This window comes from Malaya genurostris, chromosome 1, assembly GCF_030247185.1.
Source record: "Malaya genurostris strain Urasoe2022 chromosome 1, Malgen_1.1, whole genome shotgun sequence".
NCBI classification, from domain to species: Eukaryota; Metazoa; Arthropoda; class Insecta; order Diptera; family Culicidae; genus Malaya; species Malaya genurostris.
In genome coordinates, this window is record NC_080570.1 from 39,976,712 (window position 1) to 39,991,617 (window position 14,906).

Sequence of the window (14,906 nt, forward strand, 5' to 3'; positions counted from 1 at the left end):
AATATAAGTATCATTCATGAATATCGAAGGTTTAAGAATAAGTATTATTTATAACAATAAGAATATTTTTAATGTAACTCGGAATATTAAATAAAATCAAAATTATAGAACCCAGCTAGTAGAGTAATGGTGTGAAGATATACAGCAGAAAGGTAAGATGTGACAAGGATCATTTGAGTAAGCAGAAATCTTTTAGTAACTTAACTTTCACTTTTTTCCAACCAGAAGTGACGAGCTTAAGCATCTGATCAATGAATCACTCGGGTATTGGAAAGTATCGATAAAAAAATTAAAATTACTCAGAATAACTGTACAAACAACAGTGGTTTGAACATTTACATCTCAACTATTTTTCAACTGTTTTCGATATCATTACGCATACTGCTTGGATATATTTTTCCACAACGATTCGAGTAGATAAATCTATATGTTTTAGATAATTGGTGATTCAAACTTCAATGTGTAGCGAACCATGTCTAATTTTTCTTGTTTCCCGGTTGTCATAAGATTTCTGCTCTTCAATGAGTACGTTCCTCTTCCGTTACATCGCCATCACCGCCCACGGAAGACCGCTCCAGTCGATGACCAGCATGCGGGCCACCCGCCGGGCCTTCGTAGAACAAGTAGTCGCTGGGGGGCTAGGTTATCGAGAATATGGTGGGTGAGGAAACAGAACGAAAACCAATCCGTTCAATTTGGCCATTATTTTCATTGACTTGTGGCACAGAGCATTGTCTTGGATAAAAATGTTTTTTTTCGATGTCACATTACAAATGCATCAATAATTCAATGCAATAATCACTTTAGATGGTGCTTTCTTTTTCAATATAGTCAATGTTTATTATTGTTCTAACTAACTGTTACATTTTCGGACGACTTTCTCCGTATGAATGCTAATATGACTCCGGAGAAAAATGGTGGATCCAAGCTTCGTTCACTGTTTCATACAAACGAAAGAAATTCTTTTTATTGCGACTTAACAGTGCCAAACAACTCTCTGGATCGTTAATGCGTTGTTGCTTTTGTTCGATTGGATAAAACCTTTAAGCCCAGATTTTCGCCTAAGATCATAAAAGCGCTTCCAGTTAATGTCCTAACCATTTCAGTATATTTAATTTTACAAACTTCATTTTGCGTTCATTCATCGCGATTATCAAAACTTGCTTGACTTTTTCTGACGATTCCATCATTTGGTCCCGTTTGAAATCAGAAGACACACAAATCTTTATTTTCAATGGATCCGAGTGCGGGTAACACCTCTCAAACCGTTGCTTCATCAGCATACAGAACTCGTTATTTCCATTTTTTCATAAGTGAACAAGTAACGCCACATTGCCGTTTCAACCTTCCGAGTGAACGGACGTTCTTTGTGTTTACTGCGAAAGCGTTGAAAACCAGTGCCGTGTGTGATAAAGTGACCGGACGATCAAAACTAGATCGCTATTGTGTAATAGACAATAGTGCTTTTTCCTGTGAGAGGTTTTATGCACATTATATACTGAAGCAGTGTATTGTTGTGAGCGGACGATCGAAACAGTACCGTTAGCCGGTGATTGTTCGATCGATCAAAACAGGCCCAGCGGTGTACGTGATATCACTGTGCGGATTAAAAAAGAGTGTGCTTTTTCCTCTCGGAGGTTTTTTGCACACCATCGCAGCGGCGATACGCCGATCGACGAGGGCTAGACCTTGGTGGCCCCCGTTGGATTTAAGTTAAGTATCATTATTTAGTTTTTTTTTCTTCCTGCATTCGACTGTTCTATTTCTCCCCGATTCACTTATTTCTGTGCGGAGGTAGCTCCGCAACATGTCTAGTCTAAATTCTGACCCCCCCGTTCCCGATGATCAAATGGAGACTTCCCTTGACTATAAAAAGTCTCGCATAAAGAGCTATCCGGATGGGCTCGCACTACCGGCCGGTCCTTATGCGGTCTATTTCCGGACCAAATCGAAAGAAAAAAAATTAAATATTTTAAAAATATCGCGGGACCTGTCCTCGCGATACAATACTACGTCTACGTGCCAGCTCGCGAAGTAGAAATCGACGGTGTGGTCACCGATTCGAGTTTGACTTGCGAGGACGTTCTTAAGTACGGGGCGGGTTGTTTTAAAGACCCCTCACTTAAGAATGTCAAGATACTGGATTGCAAGCGATTGCATTCAGTATCGATCGCCGGGGATGGAACAAAGTCCTATCCCCAATCAGACTCTTATCGTGTGACCTTCGCCGGTTCTGCTTTGCCCAACTACATCCTCTTGGACCGCGTTCGTTTGCCTGTTCGCCTATTCGTACCCCGAGTAATGAACTGTACTAATTGCAAACAACTGGGGCATACAGCTACCCATTGCAGCAATAAGCCACGTTGTGCTAACTGTGGGGAAGCTCATGCGGACGGCTCTTGCGGTAAGGATGCTGAAAAGTGTCTCTACTGTAAGGAGGGTCCGCATGACCTCTCTGATTGTCCCGCTTACAAACTGCGAGGTGATCGAATGAAGCGTTCCCTAAAGGAGCACTCCAAGCGTTCTTTCGCAGAGATGCTTAAAAGTGCCACCCCTCCTAAACAGACAACGAACCCATATGCCTGCTTGTCAACTGACGAGAGCGATTCTGACGACCCTTTGGAAGGTCCATCTTCGGCGGTCCCTCATAGCTGTAGGAAAAGAATAAATAAATCCTCTCATAAGCTACCTAGTAAGGGTTCGAAGGTGTCTTCCGAAGGGCTTCGAAAAGTTACAGCTAACGGGAATCGGGACACAACACCGAAGCAAAAAGCTCCTGGTCTCGGAAAACTCAATTCCGAGATGGAATTCCCACGACTTCCCGGGACTACAAAATCCCCAACCGTCCCAGAAAATCTACCAGAGAACCAACTAGGTGCTGGACTTATCAAGTTCTCTGATGTTGTGGACTGGATTTTTACAACTTTCAATATTTCAGACCCTCTTAGAAGCATTTTAATTGCTTTCATGCCAACAGTAAAAACATATTTGAAGCAGTTGACTGCAAATTGGCCCCTTCTCTCAGCGATTGTATCCTTCGATGGCTAAATCATCCACCGAGGTCACGGATCTAATCACTGTTTTACAGTGGAATTGCAGAAGTATCATCCCAAAAATAGATTCTTTTAAATTTCTAGTAAATAATCTGAAATGTGACGCATTTGCATTGTGCGAAACTTGGCTAACTTCTGAAATATCCTTAAACTTCCACGATTTTAACATTATTCGCCTAGATCGAGATGATCCCTATGGAGGAGTACTTTTAGGGATCAAAAAGTGCTATTCTTTTTATCGAATTAACCTCCCCTCGATACCAGGTATTGAAGTTGTCGCATGTCATGTTACAATCAAAGGTAAGGACCTTTGTATTGCTTCCATCTACATTCCCCCTAGAGCCTCGGTTGGGCATCAGCGGCTCAGTGATATCATAGAACTCCTTCCCGCACCAACGTTGGTTTTAGGAGACTTTAACTCACACGGTACGGGATGGGGTTGTCTTCATGACGATAACAGATCAGCTATGATCCATGATATTTGTGACAACTTCAATATGACAATATTGAATACGGGAGAAATGACACGGATTCCTGCACCACCAGCAAGACCAAGTGCGCTGGATTTATCCCTTTGCTCGACATCGCTACGGTTGGATTGCACGTGGGAGGTAATTCCTGATCCCCACGGTAGTGATCATCTACCGATCGTAATATCAATCACCAGCGGCTTAAAACCATTGAAGACAATCAATGTTTCGTATGACCTCACACGAAATATTGATTGGAATAGCTATGCGACCTCGATATCTGAGAAACTTGAAAGAACTCAACAACTTCCTCCGGAGGAAGAGTACACGTTTTTGGCTGGCTTGATTCTCGATACTGCGATTCAAGCTCAGACGAAACGTGTACCCGGCGCAAAAACTAACATCCGTCCTCCCAACCCGTGGTGGGACAAAGAGTGCACAAATTTAAACGCGGAGAGAGCCTCCGCGTATAAAGTATTTAGAAAAAATGGAACACCTGATAATTACCGGAATTACGCGGCGTTAGACGTTAAAACTAAGAACTTGATTAGAGCCAAGAAACGCGGTTACTGGCGTCGGTTTATAGACGGCTTAACGAAAGAAACATCTATGAGCACTCTTTGGAACACAGCCCGACGAATGCGCAATCATAACACCACGAATGAAAGCGAGGAATACTTCAACCGCTGGATATTCGATTTCGCTAAAAAAGTATGCCCAGACTCTGTTCCGGAACAGAAGATCACCCGCGCCGCGACACCAAATACAAACGAATCACCGTTTTCGATGGTAGAGCTTTCACTTGCACTTTTGTCGTGTAACAATAAAGCCCCGGGATTAGACAGAATAAAATTCAACTTGTTGAAAAATCTGCCTGACCCCGCCAAAAGGCGCTTGCTGAATTTATTCAACAAGTTCCTCACGGGTAATATTGTCCCACACGACTGGAGACAAGTCAGAGTTATCGCCATTCAAAAACCAGGGAAACCAGCCTCCGATCACAATTCGTATCGGCCGATTGCTATGCTTTCCTGTATCCGGAAATTGTTCGAAAAAATGATTCTGTTTCGTCTAGACAATTGGGTCGAAACTAATGGTTTACTTTCAGATACACAATTTGGTTTCCGCAGGGGCAAAGGAACGAACGATTGTCTTGCGTTGCTCTCAACAGAAATTCAAATGGCATTTGCTCGTAAAGAACAAATGGCGTCAGTTTTCCTAGACATTAAGGGGGCTTTTGACTCAGTTTCTATAAATATCCTATCTGAGAAGTTGCATCAGCATGGTCTTTCGCCAGTTTTGAACAACTTTTTACATAATCTATTGTCTGAGAAACACATGTACTTTGCGCATGGTGATTTGTCGACAATACGATTCAGCTACATGGGTCTTCCTCAGGGCTCATGCTTAAGCCCCCTTTTATACAATTTTTACGTAAGTAATATCGATGAATGTATCAACACATCTTGCACGCTAAGACAACTTGCCGACGACAGCGTTGTGTCTATTATAGGACCCAAAGCTGCCGATCTCCAAGGACCATTACAAGATACTCTCGACAACTTATCATCATGGGCTCTTCAAATGGGTATCGAGTTCTCTACGGAGAAAACTGAGCTGGTTGTATTTTCGAGGAAGCGAGAACCAGCACAATTACAGCTTCAACTAGGGGGTGAAACCATAGCTCAGGCCTTCACGTTTAAATATCTCGGGGTCTGGTTCGACTCCAAAGGCACCTGGGGATGTCACATTAGGTATCTGAAACAAAAATGCCAGCAGAGAATCAACTTTCTTCGTACAATAACCGGATCATGGTGGGGTGCCCACCCAGGAGACCTGATCAGGTTGTACCAAACAACGATATTGTCCGTTATGGAATATGGATGCTTCTGCTTCCGATCAGTGGCGAACACTCATTTCATCAAGCTGGAAAGAATTCAGTATCGTTGTTTGCGTATTGCCTTGGGTTGCATGCAATCGACTCATACGATGAGCCTCGAAGTGCTGGCGGGCGTTCTTCCACTGAAAAACCGGTTCTGGGATCTCTCATATCGTTTGCTCATTCGATGCGACATTTTGAATCCTCTGGTGATTGAAAACTTCGAAAGGTTAGTTGAGCTTAACTCTCAAACCCGTTTTATGTCCTTGTATTTTGATTACATGGCTCAGAATATTAATCCTTCTTCGTTTGTTTCCAACCGTGCTCATTTCTTGGATACTTCTGATTCTACTGTGTTTTTCGACACATCCATGAGAGAAGAAATTCGTGGAATTCCGGATCACGTGCGCCCTCAAGTGGCCCCAAATATTTTTTATAATAAATTTAGAACAGTCAACTGTGTTTTACACTGACGGATCAAACATCAACGAGTCCACAGGCTTCGGCATCTTCAATCAAAACATCACCGCTTCTTACAAACTCAGTGATCCGGCTTCAGTTTACGTCGCAGAATTAGCTGCTATTCAGTACACCCTCGAGATCATTGAAACCATGCCCAAAGACCATTACTTCATTGTCACGGATAGTCTAAGTTCAATAGAAGCTCTCCGGGCAATGAAGCCAGGAAAGTATCCCCCATATTTCCTGGGGAAAATACGGGAACATTTGAGAACTTTATCTGAACGGTCTTATTTAATATCGTTAGTCTGGGTCCCTTCGCATTGTTCCATTCCGGGCAATGAAAAGGCAGACTTATTGGCTAAAGTGGGCGCATTGGAAGGTGATATTTATGAAAGACCAATCTGCTTCAATGAATTTTTCAGTATTTCTCGTCAGAAAACTCTCGAAAGTTGGCAAACTTCATGGAGCAATGACGAACTGGGACGATGGCTACACTCCATTATCCCTAAGGTATCGACGAAACCTTGGTTCAAGGGGATGAACATGAGTCGTGATTTCATTCGCGTTATGTCACGGCTCATGTCAAATCACTATACATTCAACGCACATCTCCGGCGTATCGGGATCGTGGAGAACGGGCTCTGCACCTGTGGCGACGGTTATCAGGACATCGAGCATGTCGTGTGGTCGTGCGTAGAGTATCGTGACGCCAGGTCGAAGCTACTGGAATCCCTCAGGGCCCGAGATAGACCGCCTGAGGTGCCGGTTCGGGATGTGTTGGCGAGTCGGGATAGTTCATATATGCTTCTCATATACCAGTACCTTAAACACATTGATATACAAGTGTAATGTGTTATTCCTCGCTCAGAAAATATAATCTCCACCTACAGGTTCGACACTAACATCCGCCCGATTCTCTCGATCCCCGTCCCTGTTCACCATCTTCATTGGAATTAACAAGATCTTTTTTTTTGTCACTAACTTTTTCGTTCCCCTTTCCCTGTTTTTTCACCATCTCGATGGCAACTAATTAGATCTCTGTCGTTTTCAAACATTTTGTTCCCACACCCCTTTTTTACCCCGTTTCCCACAATATTTACTTCTTTTTTTCATTCTCTTCCGTAACATCACCATCACCGGAAGACCGCTCCAGTCAATGACCAGCATGCGGGCCACCCGCCGGGCCTTCGTAGCCTGGGGGTGTTTCCCGCGGACCCTCACGGACCGAAGAATGCGGCCAACATAGAAAATTACCATCGCCATCTGGAATCATCTCATCCTAAATTCAATTCACCGGCCACTACCGATCGCCAGATACTATATTACATAATGATACTACTCTAGTTTTAAGTTAGACGATAATTAAGATTAGTAAATACCCTTGGCATCTTAGAGCTTAAGCAGTGTGCCTTAATATTATATTATATTATTGAAAAAAAAAAAAAAAGTAACGCCACGGTGAGATCAAGGTGAAAATTTGACATCTGAAGGTTGGTTCTTTCGAAAAATGAGGTAAGTTTGACATTTGGATCAGTCTTGGGACTTTTTGAGCAATGTGTTATGCACATCAGCGACTGGACTGTTTATGGATTTGTTTTATGCGCTGTTCGCTTCGAACGAGACATATTTTGATCGAAAATCGGCAGGATGACATGCGCGGATTCAGCACCTTCCATCATCAGCCCCAACGAACTTAACGGTCAGAGTAACTAAAATTCTCAAAGAATTAATTTCGAAAATTCGCACACACAAATAAGTTTATACGGAACAAGGCAAGGCCACTGCCCTAATACTCAAAACAAATATTGGCAGTGATTTTGAATCTAGTTGGGGAGTCCTATGTCAACAGTTCGAATAACCCCACAGTAGTGTTTCATGGCGTGTTTAATCCTTAAATGTGCAATTTCGTTTTAAAACAAAATACCGAAAACGCATCAAACTTCGAATTTACACGTTTCATGCATATTAATAACGAAACAAAATATTGTTAAAAAATCGAGCTTAACATGTTTCACCGGCACTGGTATGTAGTATGGCACAATGAAGAATCTATAAAAATGTGCCATTTTACAAAATTTTACTTCAGTCGCTGCTGGTTGCCTGCAATGGAAACACGTAGCTTGTGGATGACGGAAGTCTGCTGCTCACCGTGTTCGCTTGAGTATATTGAATACCGGTCAGCTATTGATTCTACGGGAACTAGTAGGCCTATTCAGAACTATCGGCTATCTCTGGTCGGTGTTGTTCGTTTGTGTGGATGTTCACTGCACTGGAATTTGCTATTAATTTTGGTTCATCGTTCGATGGGGTTGCAGAAAACGCTGTACTTACATAATAAGCTCAAAATTACCGAAATTATCATGATTAGATATATGCTATTTCAGTATCGTGAAATTCGTTCAATATCAATTTCGAGCACAAGATTTATTGGAAGATGGACCGCAATAGTCAAATTTTATATCGTTGCAATACAAGGTGCAATAAATTGTTGAACGCGGTACTGACACTGAACTAAGGTTGAATGAATATGAATATGGTTTTAATATTTTCGCTCTTCAGTTGTGAAAATGGCATCGGAACAATAGCCACTAGCAACGCGTTAAAATTTTGCTCGAGCATCACGAAAGCTAGGACTACTCGCACAGTAAGTTAGCTGAAGCTGAAACTGCTGAATTACGGTCGCAATTCATTAAGGCCATTGCAAGAAGAAAATTTCCTCTTCTACAAACCCGAGGGAAGAACTAAAAAAAATCAACTTTTGAAAGATTTCAACGACTTTACACTCGTCGGCATTTCCTATCCACTCTGATAGCAGCGGTGCAATTTATGCAGCACTTTGCCAAGCTTAGCGTTGCCAACGACATAGCCAAGCTGCCGATCCGAACAATGGACACAAACAAATTGACATTTGCGCTTAGCTATGCGGTGTTTCCGGGCACCGAACAGCGAAAACCAAAAAAAAAAAATAAATAAAGGAAAACGATTTGCCTAATCCTGCAAAACCTAGCAAAATAACAGAGTAGAACGAAAAAAAAAACAAATATCGGCCAATGGTCGCAACATCGGTGAATGCTGACTCTGCGGCACTGGTGGTGACGGTGGTTTATCATTTTCCGCAGCTTTTCGTTTGCCAGCTACTTTTCCCTTCGAAACCCGTTACTTTTTTTTTGTTATTTTCGTATGTGCTCGCATAATCAGCTTACCTGTAGATGGGCGATCCTTTATCTTCGCGGTACCAGAGAACCAGAACCACATTGTCTCCTGGTTCGTGGGTACTGATGTTGCAGGGAAGATAGATTGTCTCTCCGACGAGCGCTTCCATGGCGACGAGGGGCACTGGAAAAAAAACAAGAGAAAAACATAGTAAAGGATGGATCAGCGGTTTGCTTTCGTTCTGGCGTGCACTGTGTGAATGTTTGTGTGAGTGTGTGTATGTGTGTGGGGACAGGTTTTGAGTAGCGGAGAACACAAACATTCCAGGATGAACATATTAAATATCAGGCACTGTTCACTGCAGCGGGTTTTGGATTTCGTTAAGCTTTTACTTTGAGCTCGATTGTCGGTTTTTGTTTCTGCTGTCGCAATCGAAAAAGTTGGAAAGTTTTTCCGACGGCCGTATTAGCATGTACAACAGAAAGGTAGGTACGCTGTTTGCACGCTAATTCCGAAATGTGTAGAAGAAATCGGAATCAGGTTCACGTAGTATTTATTACAATCCAAATCCAACCCTATCTACACGATCTAGTAAGTTTAAGTAGTTTGGTTCAACAAATTAAGGAGTAATGACAATTTCAGGAAAACAAATAAAGTTTCTTATCATTTCAAATGGTAAGACTGTGCTGGAAGAAAAAATTAAACACAATTTTTAGTGCGCGGGTAAAATTTTAGCAATTCAGTGTCTGGAAAAAAAAATGATGAAATTTTGACTGCAACTAGCTAAGAGTGTAATGTTTCCACACGCAAAATAGAAACTACCTATTATTTGACTCTTTTTTTCTTAATTTTGAGTTCTTTCGAATTTTTTCCTTCATTCGCTCCTTCCATTGTTGTGAAAATAGAAAGAGCAAAACCACCCACCAGTGAAAGTTTCGCTCAATAAGCTATAACTAAGTACACCGTATCAACCTCAAATTGAGTCAATACGACTCAACTGTTGAGTAAATATAACTTACCATTGAGTAGATATAACTCATCTTTAAGTATTTTTTGTACGTGTCTTATGGAAACTATCTGAAGCCAGCCAAAGCACTTAAAATTAGGTTGTTTTGATATCGATGCAAGAGCAGCGTTTACTTCTGGTGAGAACGGCAACCGCGTCGCTTTATGTCTAGCACGGTGATTTTTAAAATATTTCGCGAGAAAGAAAGGATTCTAATCTGCTCTGAAGTGAAGTAGAATCGATTGAACTAGAAATGAAAATTCATTGTAGCATGTAAGTCATGTCATGTGAGCAAAAAAATGAGCAGAGCATATTCGTTATAAAATGATATACACTGTCATTACAAAATAGGGTATCCATCATTTAATGATTTTAATGGGCAGGTTTTTGCTGAAACCAGGACGTAAAAACTAGAAATGTTCTGGGCCTGTGAAACGGTCAGTCAAGTTTTTCGACCCATGATGCAGCAAAGAGAGGCGATGAAAAACGGAAAATAAGCCAGGAGTGACTACCAAAACCAAGGTGCTTCGTGGATAACGACAAAATTTACAACACTGGTAGACTAAGGGCAGTTTCCCGGAGATGAGTTTTACGTGACAGGAGAAGATGTAGAATAAAAAGGCGGGTGGGTAATGTCAAAGACATAACTGGATGGTGTGAATACGAATAAAACTGACATATTTTGATGTGGAACACATCTTTATTTTCTTTATAGTGGTGCAAATCAGAAACTCAAGAAAAACTACACGTAGAAATGTGGTCAGGTTTTAAACACTTACAGCTCAGTCTATTTTGTATCAATTATTAATATTATTTCATCATTTGATAGGAAATATTTCTACGTTTCGATTTGAATGTATCAAGCCACGTATTTTCAATTATATTTGATTGAAATTTTGATTAGTAGCAAGCAGTGTTCTATTTGGCTGCTAAAAATCTTTGGCATGCCGGATTTCCCTGCCATAGACGACGGTTTTGAAGGAGTAAGCGATGTATCAAAGAGAGAGCATCGCTCTGATTGGTCAATCGATGCAAAAGCGAAGCTGTTGGAAGCACGCGAATCTATAAATAGAAGCGAAATTAAAGCTAACGTTTCAGTCCTACTCCTAGCATGCTAGAGGTAGGTTGTTGCTAAACAGCAAGACAAAAACGTGCCATCAAACGATTTGAAGCTTTAAGGGCTGATGCCAGTTGTTAGCGTAAAACCGTGTCGCTCGCTGTGCGTATTACATTTCTCTTCATGCTCTCTCGTAAATGTGTAAAATGACTCTCGATGTGGCCGGGTGGCCAAGAAAGTTTTGATATTTTCGATTACAAGTTTGACTACATCACATAAAATCCAATAAAGCTACCGCTTGTTTGGCAGCTTTGCTGAGCCGATTTTATTTCTCTCTTATGTTTCGTTACGTTACCAGGATACAAGAGCAGAAAAAAATAGTGCCGCCATAGAAATCGACTTACCATTACAAAAATAACATTCACTTAATTTTTATCGCGACAGCATATATGTTATTATACACTAATCGCATCTAAACTAAATTATCTAGACATTGTCAGGATAGATTTTTGATCCATGCTTCTGAAGGCGAGATATTCAGTGAACAATTTGAAAGACGGCGTTTTCAGCTATGCAATTCTTCCTTCAGAAAAAGGACTTTCCCGACCGCTAAAGTCAAACAATCATTCGGAAATTTTTACAGAATAATCTAAACTAAATTTCTAAGCGATTGTCTGTTGGGTTTTTTTATATTCGTCACCGTTTCTGAGAAAATCAGATTTGAAGCGTGAAAATAGCCCTTTAAAACGCCCTAAAACACACTGACCTCAGCCCTTAATTGGTATACTCTGATCTTGTGTCATGCAAGCTCGGAAATCCATGTTATGTCGTTTCCCCATGAGAAATTGACAACTACCCCTGGATAAATTTTGAGTGCTTAAGATTAATTTCTAATTTATATTAGATGAACTCGATTGATAATGAGAAATAGTTTATCGCTTCAACCGAAATCGCAGAATGGTAGAGAAACTTAAAGCTAAAAAAAACTGCTTGCATAAAAAACTTGAACACAAGCTTGGCGAAGAGAAGCTTAATTATCGAAATCGCAAGTATGTACAAAGATAAAATTGCATACATTTGGGATAATGGTGTAATTTCGTCGGTTATGAAACAAATGCAAATCAAGACAAATCTCGATGAACATTCGAAAAGGTCCCAAGTGCAAGTGACAGTTTCTATTGGTTTACTTTCTCTTTCAATTATTACGGTAAATTCCAGTAATTTCCAACAAATTCTACAGTGCATATCGAAAGTTGATGGTTTTTGCTATAATCCTATGTGAAGTGTTAGATGGGAAGATTGCTGATTGGACCGTAATACTCGAAAGAGAAAGTAAACAAAGAGAAACTGTCATTTGCACTTAAAACCTTTTCTCGTGTTTGTCTTCAAATGATGTGTTGGTGTTGGTTCGGATTGATTGAACTTTTTTTATTGTAGATCATTAGAAATTTTGGTTGCCTTGTTCCACATCAATGGCTCGAACAACCCCATGGGGCTGATCCTTGTAGTCCATTTTAGGACATTTTATTTGCATCTTAATTTGTAAAAAACGGTTCAGAAATTTCCGAAAAAATGGAGAGTGCATTTTCTCATTGTTTTTCACATATCACCCTGTTAAGCTTGCTTCATTTAGAATTGGAACAAACCTTTGCTCATATTGTGGCGCTCCTGGTGGACGGATTTGGAAGTTCTTGGCGCCCACGTGTCGGAAATTTTGTCAGCTTCACGTATGATTTTTGACATTTCAAATTCGTGCTCGGAAACTATACGACCAGGTGCTGACCAAGTTCGACAGGTGTCTTCTGATGGACGATGAAACCTATGTCAATGCTGACTTCGGGCAAATCCCAGGTCAAAAATTTTACTTGGCAACGGCTCGGGGGGATGTTCCAGCCAAATTTAAATTTGTTTTTGGCCAACAATTTGCAAGAAAATTTATGATTTGGCAGGGCATTTGCAGCTGTGGCAAAAAATGAAAGTTTTCGTTACAAATAAGACAGTGACATCGGAACTATACCAAAAAGAGTGTCTCCAAAAACGAATTTTGTCGTTCATTCGATCTTAAGACCATCCCATAATGTTTTGGCCAGATTTGGCAAGCTGTCATTACAGCAAAGTCGTTCAAGAATGGTATGTAGAGAAAAAGGTCTAGTTTGTTCCGAAAAAACTGCCCCCAGTTCCGTCCTATTGAGAAATACTGGGCAATCATGAAGAGGAGACTCAAGGCAAATGGAAAAGTTGTCAAAGACATCAATCAGATGACGACCTGGTGGAATAAGATAGCTAAAACGATGGACGAAGAAGGTGTGCACCGCCTAATGAGCCGTGTTACAGGAAAAATTCGAGAATTCCTTCGAAACCGTGACGAATAATTTTATCCGTATTTTTTCTTAAAAGTATGAAGAAAACGCTACATGTGTAATAATAAATAACTTAGATACAGGCAATAGTCATTGTTCCAATTCTATCTGAAGCAAGCTTTAATTCCGGAACCTGAAGTCGAATCGGGATAAAACTCAACAGCGAGCTACGGGACCATAAGACCTTTCGTTTGAATGTAAGTTTGTGAAAATCGGTCACGCCATCTCTGAGAAAATCGAGTGACATTAGTTGTCATATACACACACAGATGCTTTGTGATCTCGACGAACTGAGTCGAATGGTATCTCCGGGCCTCCGTTCAATAGTCGATTTTCACAGTGATTGCAAAGCTTATCTATATGAGAAAGTGAACACATCGAGAGTGTTGAGACCGTTGAAGTACTGTAAAAATATATACGGCTATAGATGACTTCCTTGAGGTAATCCAGATCTAATAGCAATTGGAGTTGTTGTGCAGTTTCATATTTTCACACAATAATAAAGACCTTTAAATTAATTTTATGTTCAAATTCTTGCTCTAAACACGAAAACGATGTAAATCTACAAAGCATTTTCATCGGTGCAGAAAACAAAAAGTTGCCATTTCTGTTCAGAAAAAGAAAGTTCCGAAAAAAAACTCCTCACAAATCACGGAGATGAAACGGCATTAGCACCCCGGGGGGAACCAGAAACTCCGGAATAAAACTCCTCTTTACGAGATGAAATATGACGGGTCGTGGCCTCCTGCCGCGGAACACTAAATTCCGCTTCGGTACGAATGAAAACCCATTTCTTTAGTGTTCGGATGTGTTGCTGTGCCGCCAGCTCCTTGTTTTTCGATTTCTGCCTGTCATTGTAAAGTCGTTTTTTTTCTCCTCCTCCTACTAAGCAGCAACACAAGGCAAAGCAGCCGCTACGAATATTCATCGAGAGTGAGGGATTAGACACCAGGTTTCAACAAGCCGGAGATCCGAAAAACCTGCTCCCCAAACAGGAGTGGAAATTTGTTAGCTTAGGATTTTTATCACGTCTAATGTCTGCATCCCAGCAGGGGCCCCGTATGTTTATTCAGGTTGTATTATGGGTATTTTATTTCCGTCACGTGCGATTCGTGTAGCACATGTCATTTTTTTTTTCTGCTACCTCAACAGCCACCGCCGGTCGGGCAGAGCGCTCGTGAACCCAGACAGAATGAAGTACCCTCCCGGATGTAATTGGGAAAAAATGACTACTTGGGCAACAAACAGCAAACGAAGCGCAACCGAGCAAATGTTTATTCAGTACTGTTCGGAAAACAATTTCGCACAAAATGCATACCAGTGTTAGAACCCCGGCGCGCTCGTTTCATCTCTTCCATCAAATCCGAATCAGCGTGTCAAAGCGAGTAAGAATCTGTTTTCGACATCTAAATCCGGTCCAAATTGCGACCGAGGCTGCGGAGGCCCCCATCGTTTGCATGCAACAG

At 41.1% G+C, this 14,906-nt stretch overlaps 1 protein-coding gene across 2 annotated transcripts in view; it reads right to left on the bottom strand.

Moving 5' to 3' along the window:
• LOC131437740 (hemicentin-1) overlaps positions 1 to 14,906 on the bottom strand; it is a 531,827-nt gene that overhangs the window by 190,751 nt on the left and 326,170 nt on the right. For both annotated transcript variants that reach the window (XM_058607294.1, XM_058607286.1), the window contains exon 3: positions 9,068 to 9,200. In XM_058607294.1, coding sequence (XP_058463277.1) covers positions 9,068 to 9,200 — 133 coding nt within the window. The remainder of the gene's footprint in view (positions 1 to 9,067; positions 9,201 to 14,906) is intronic.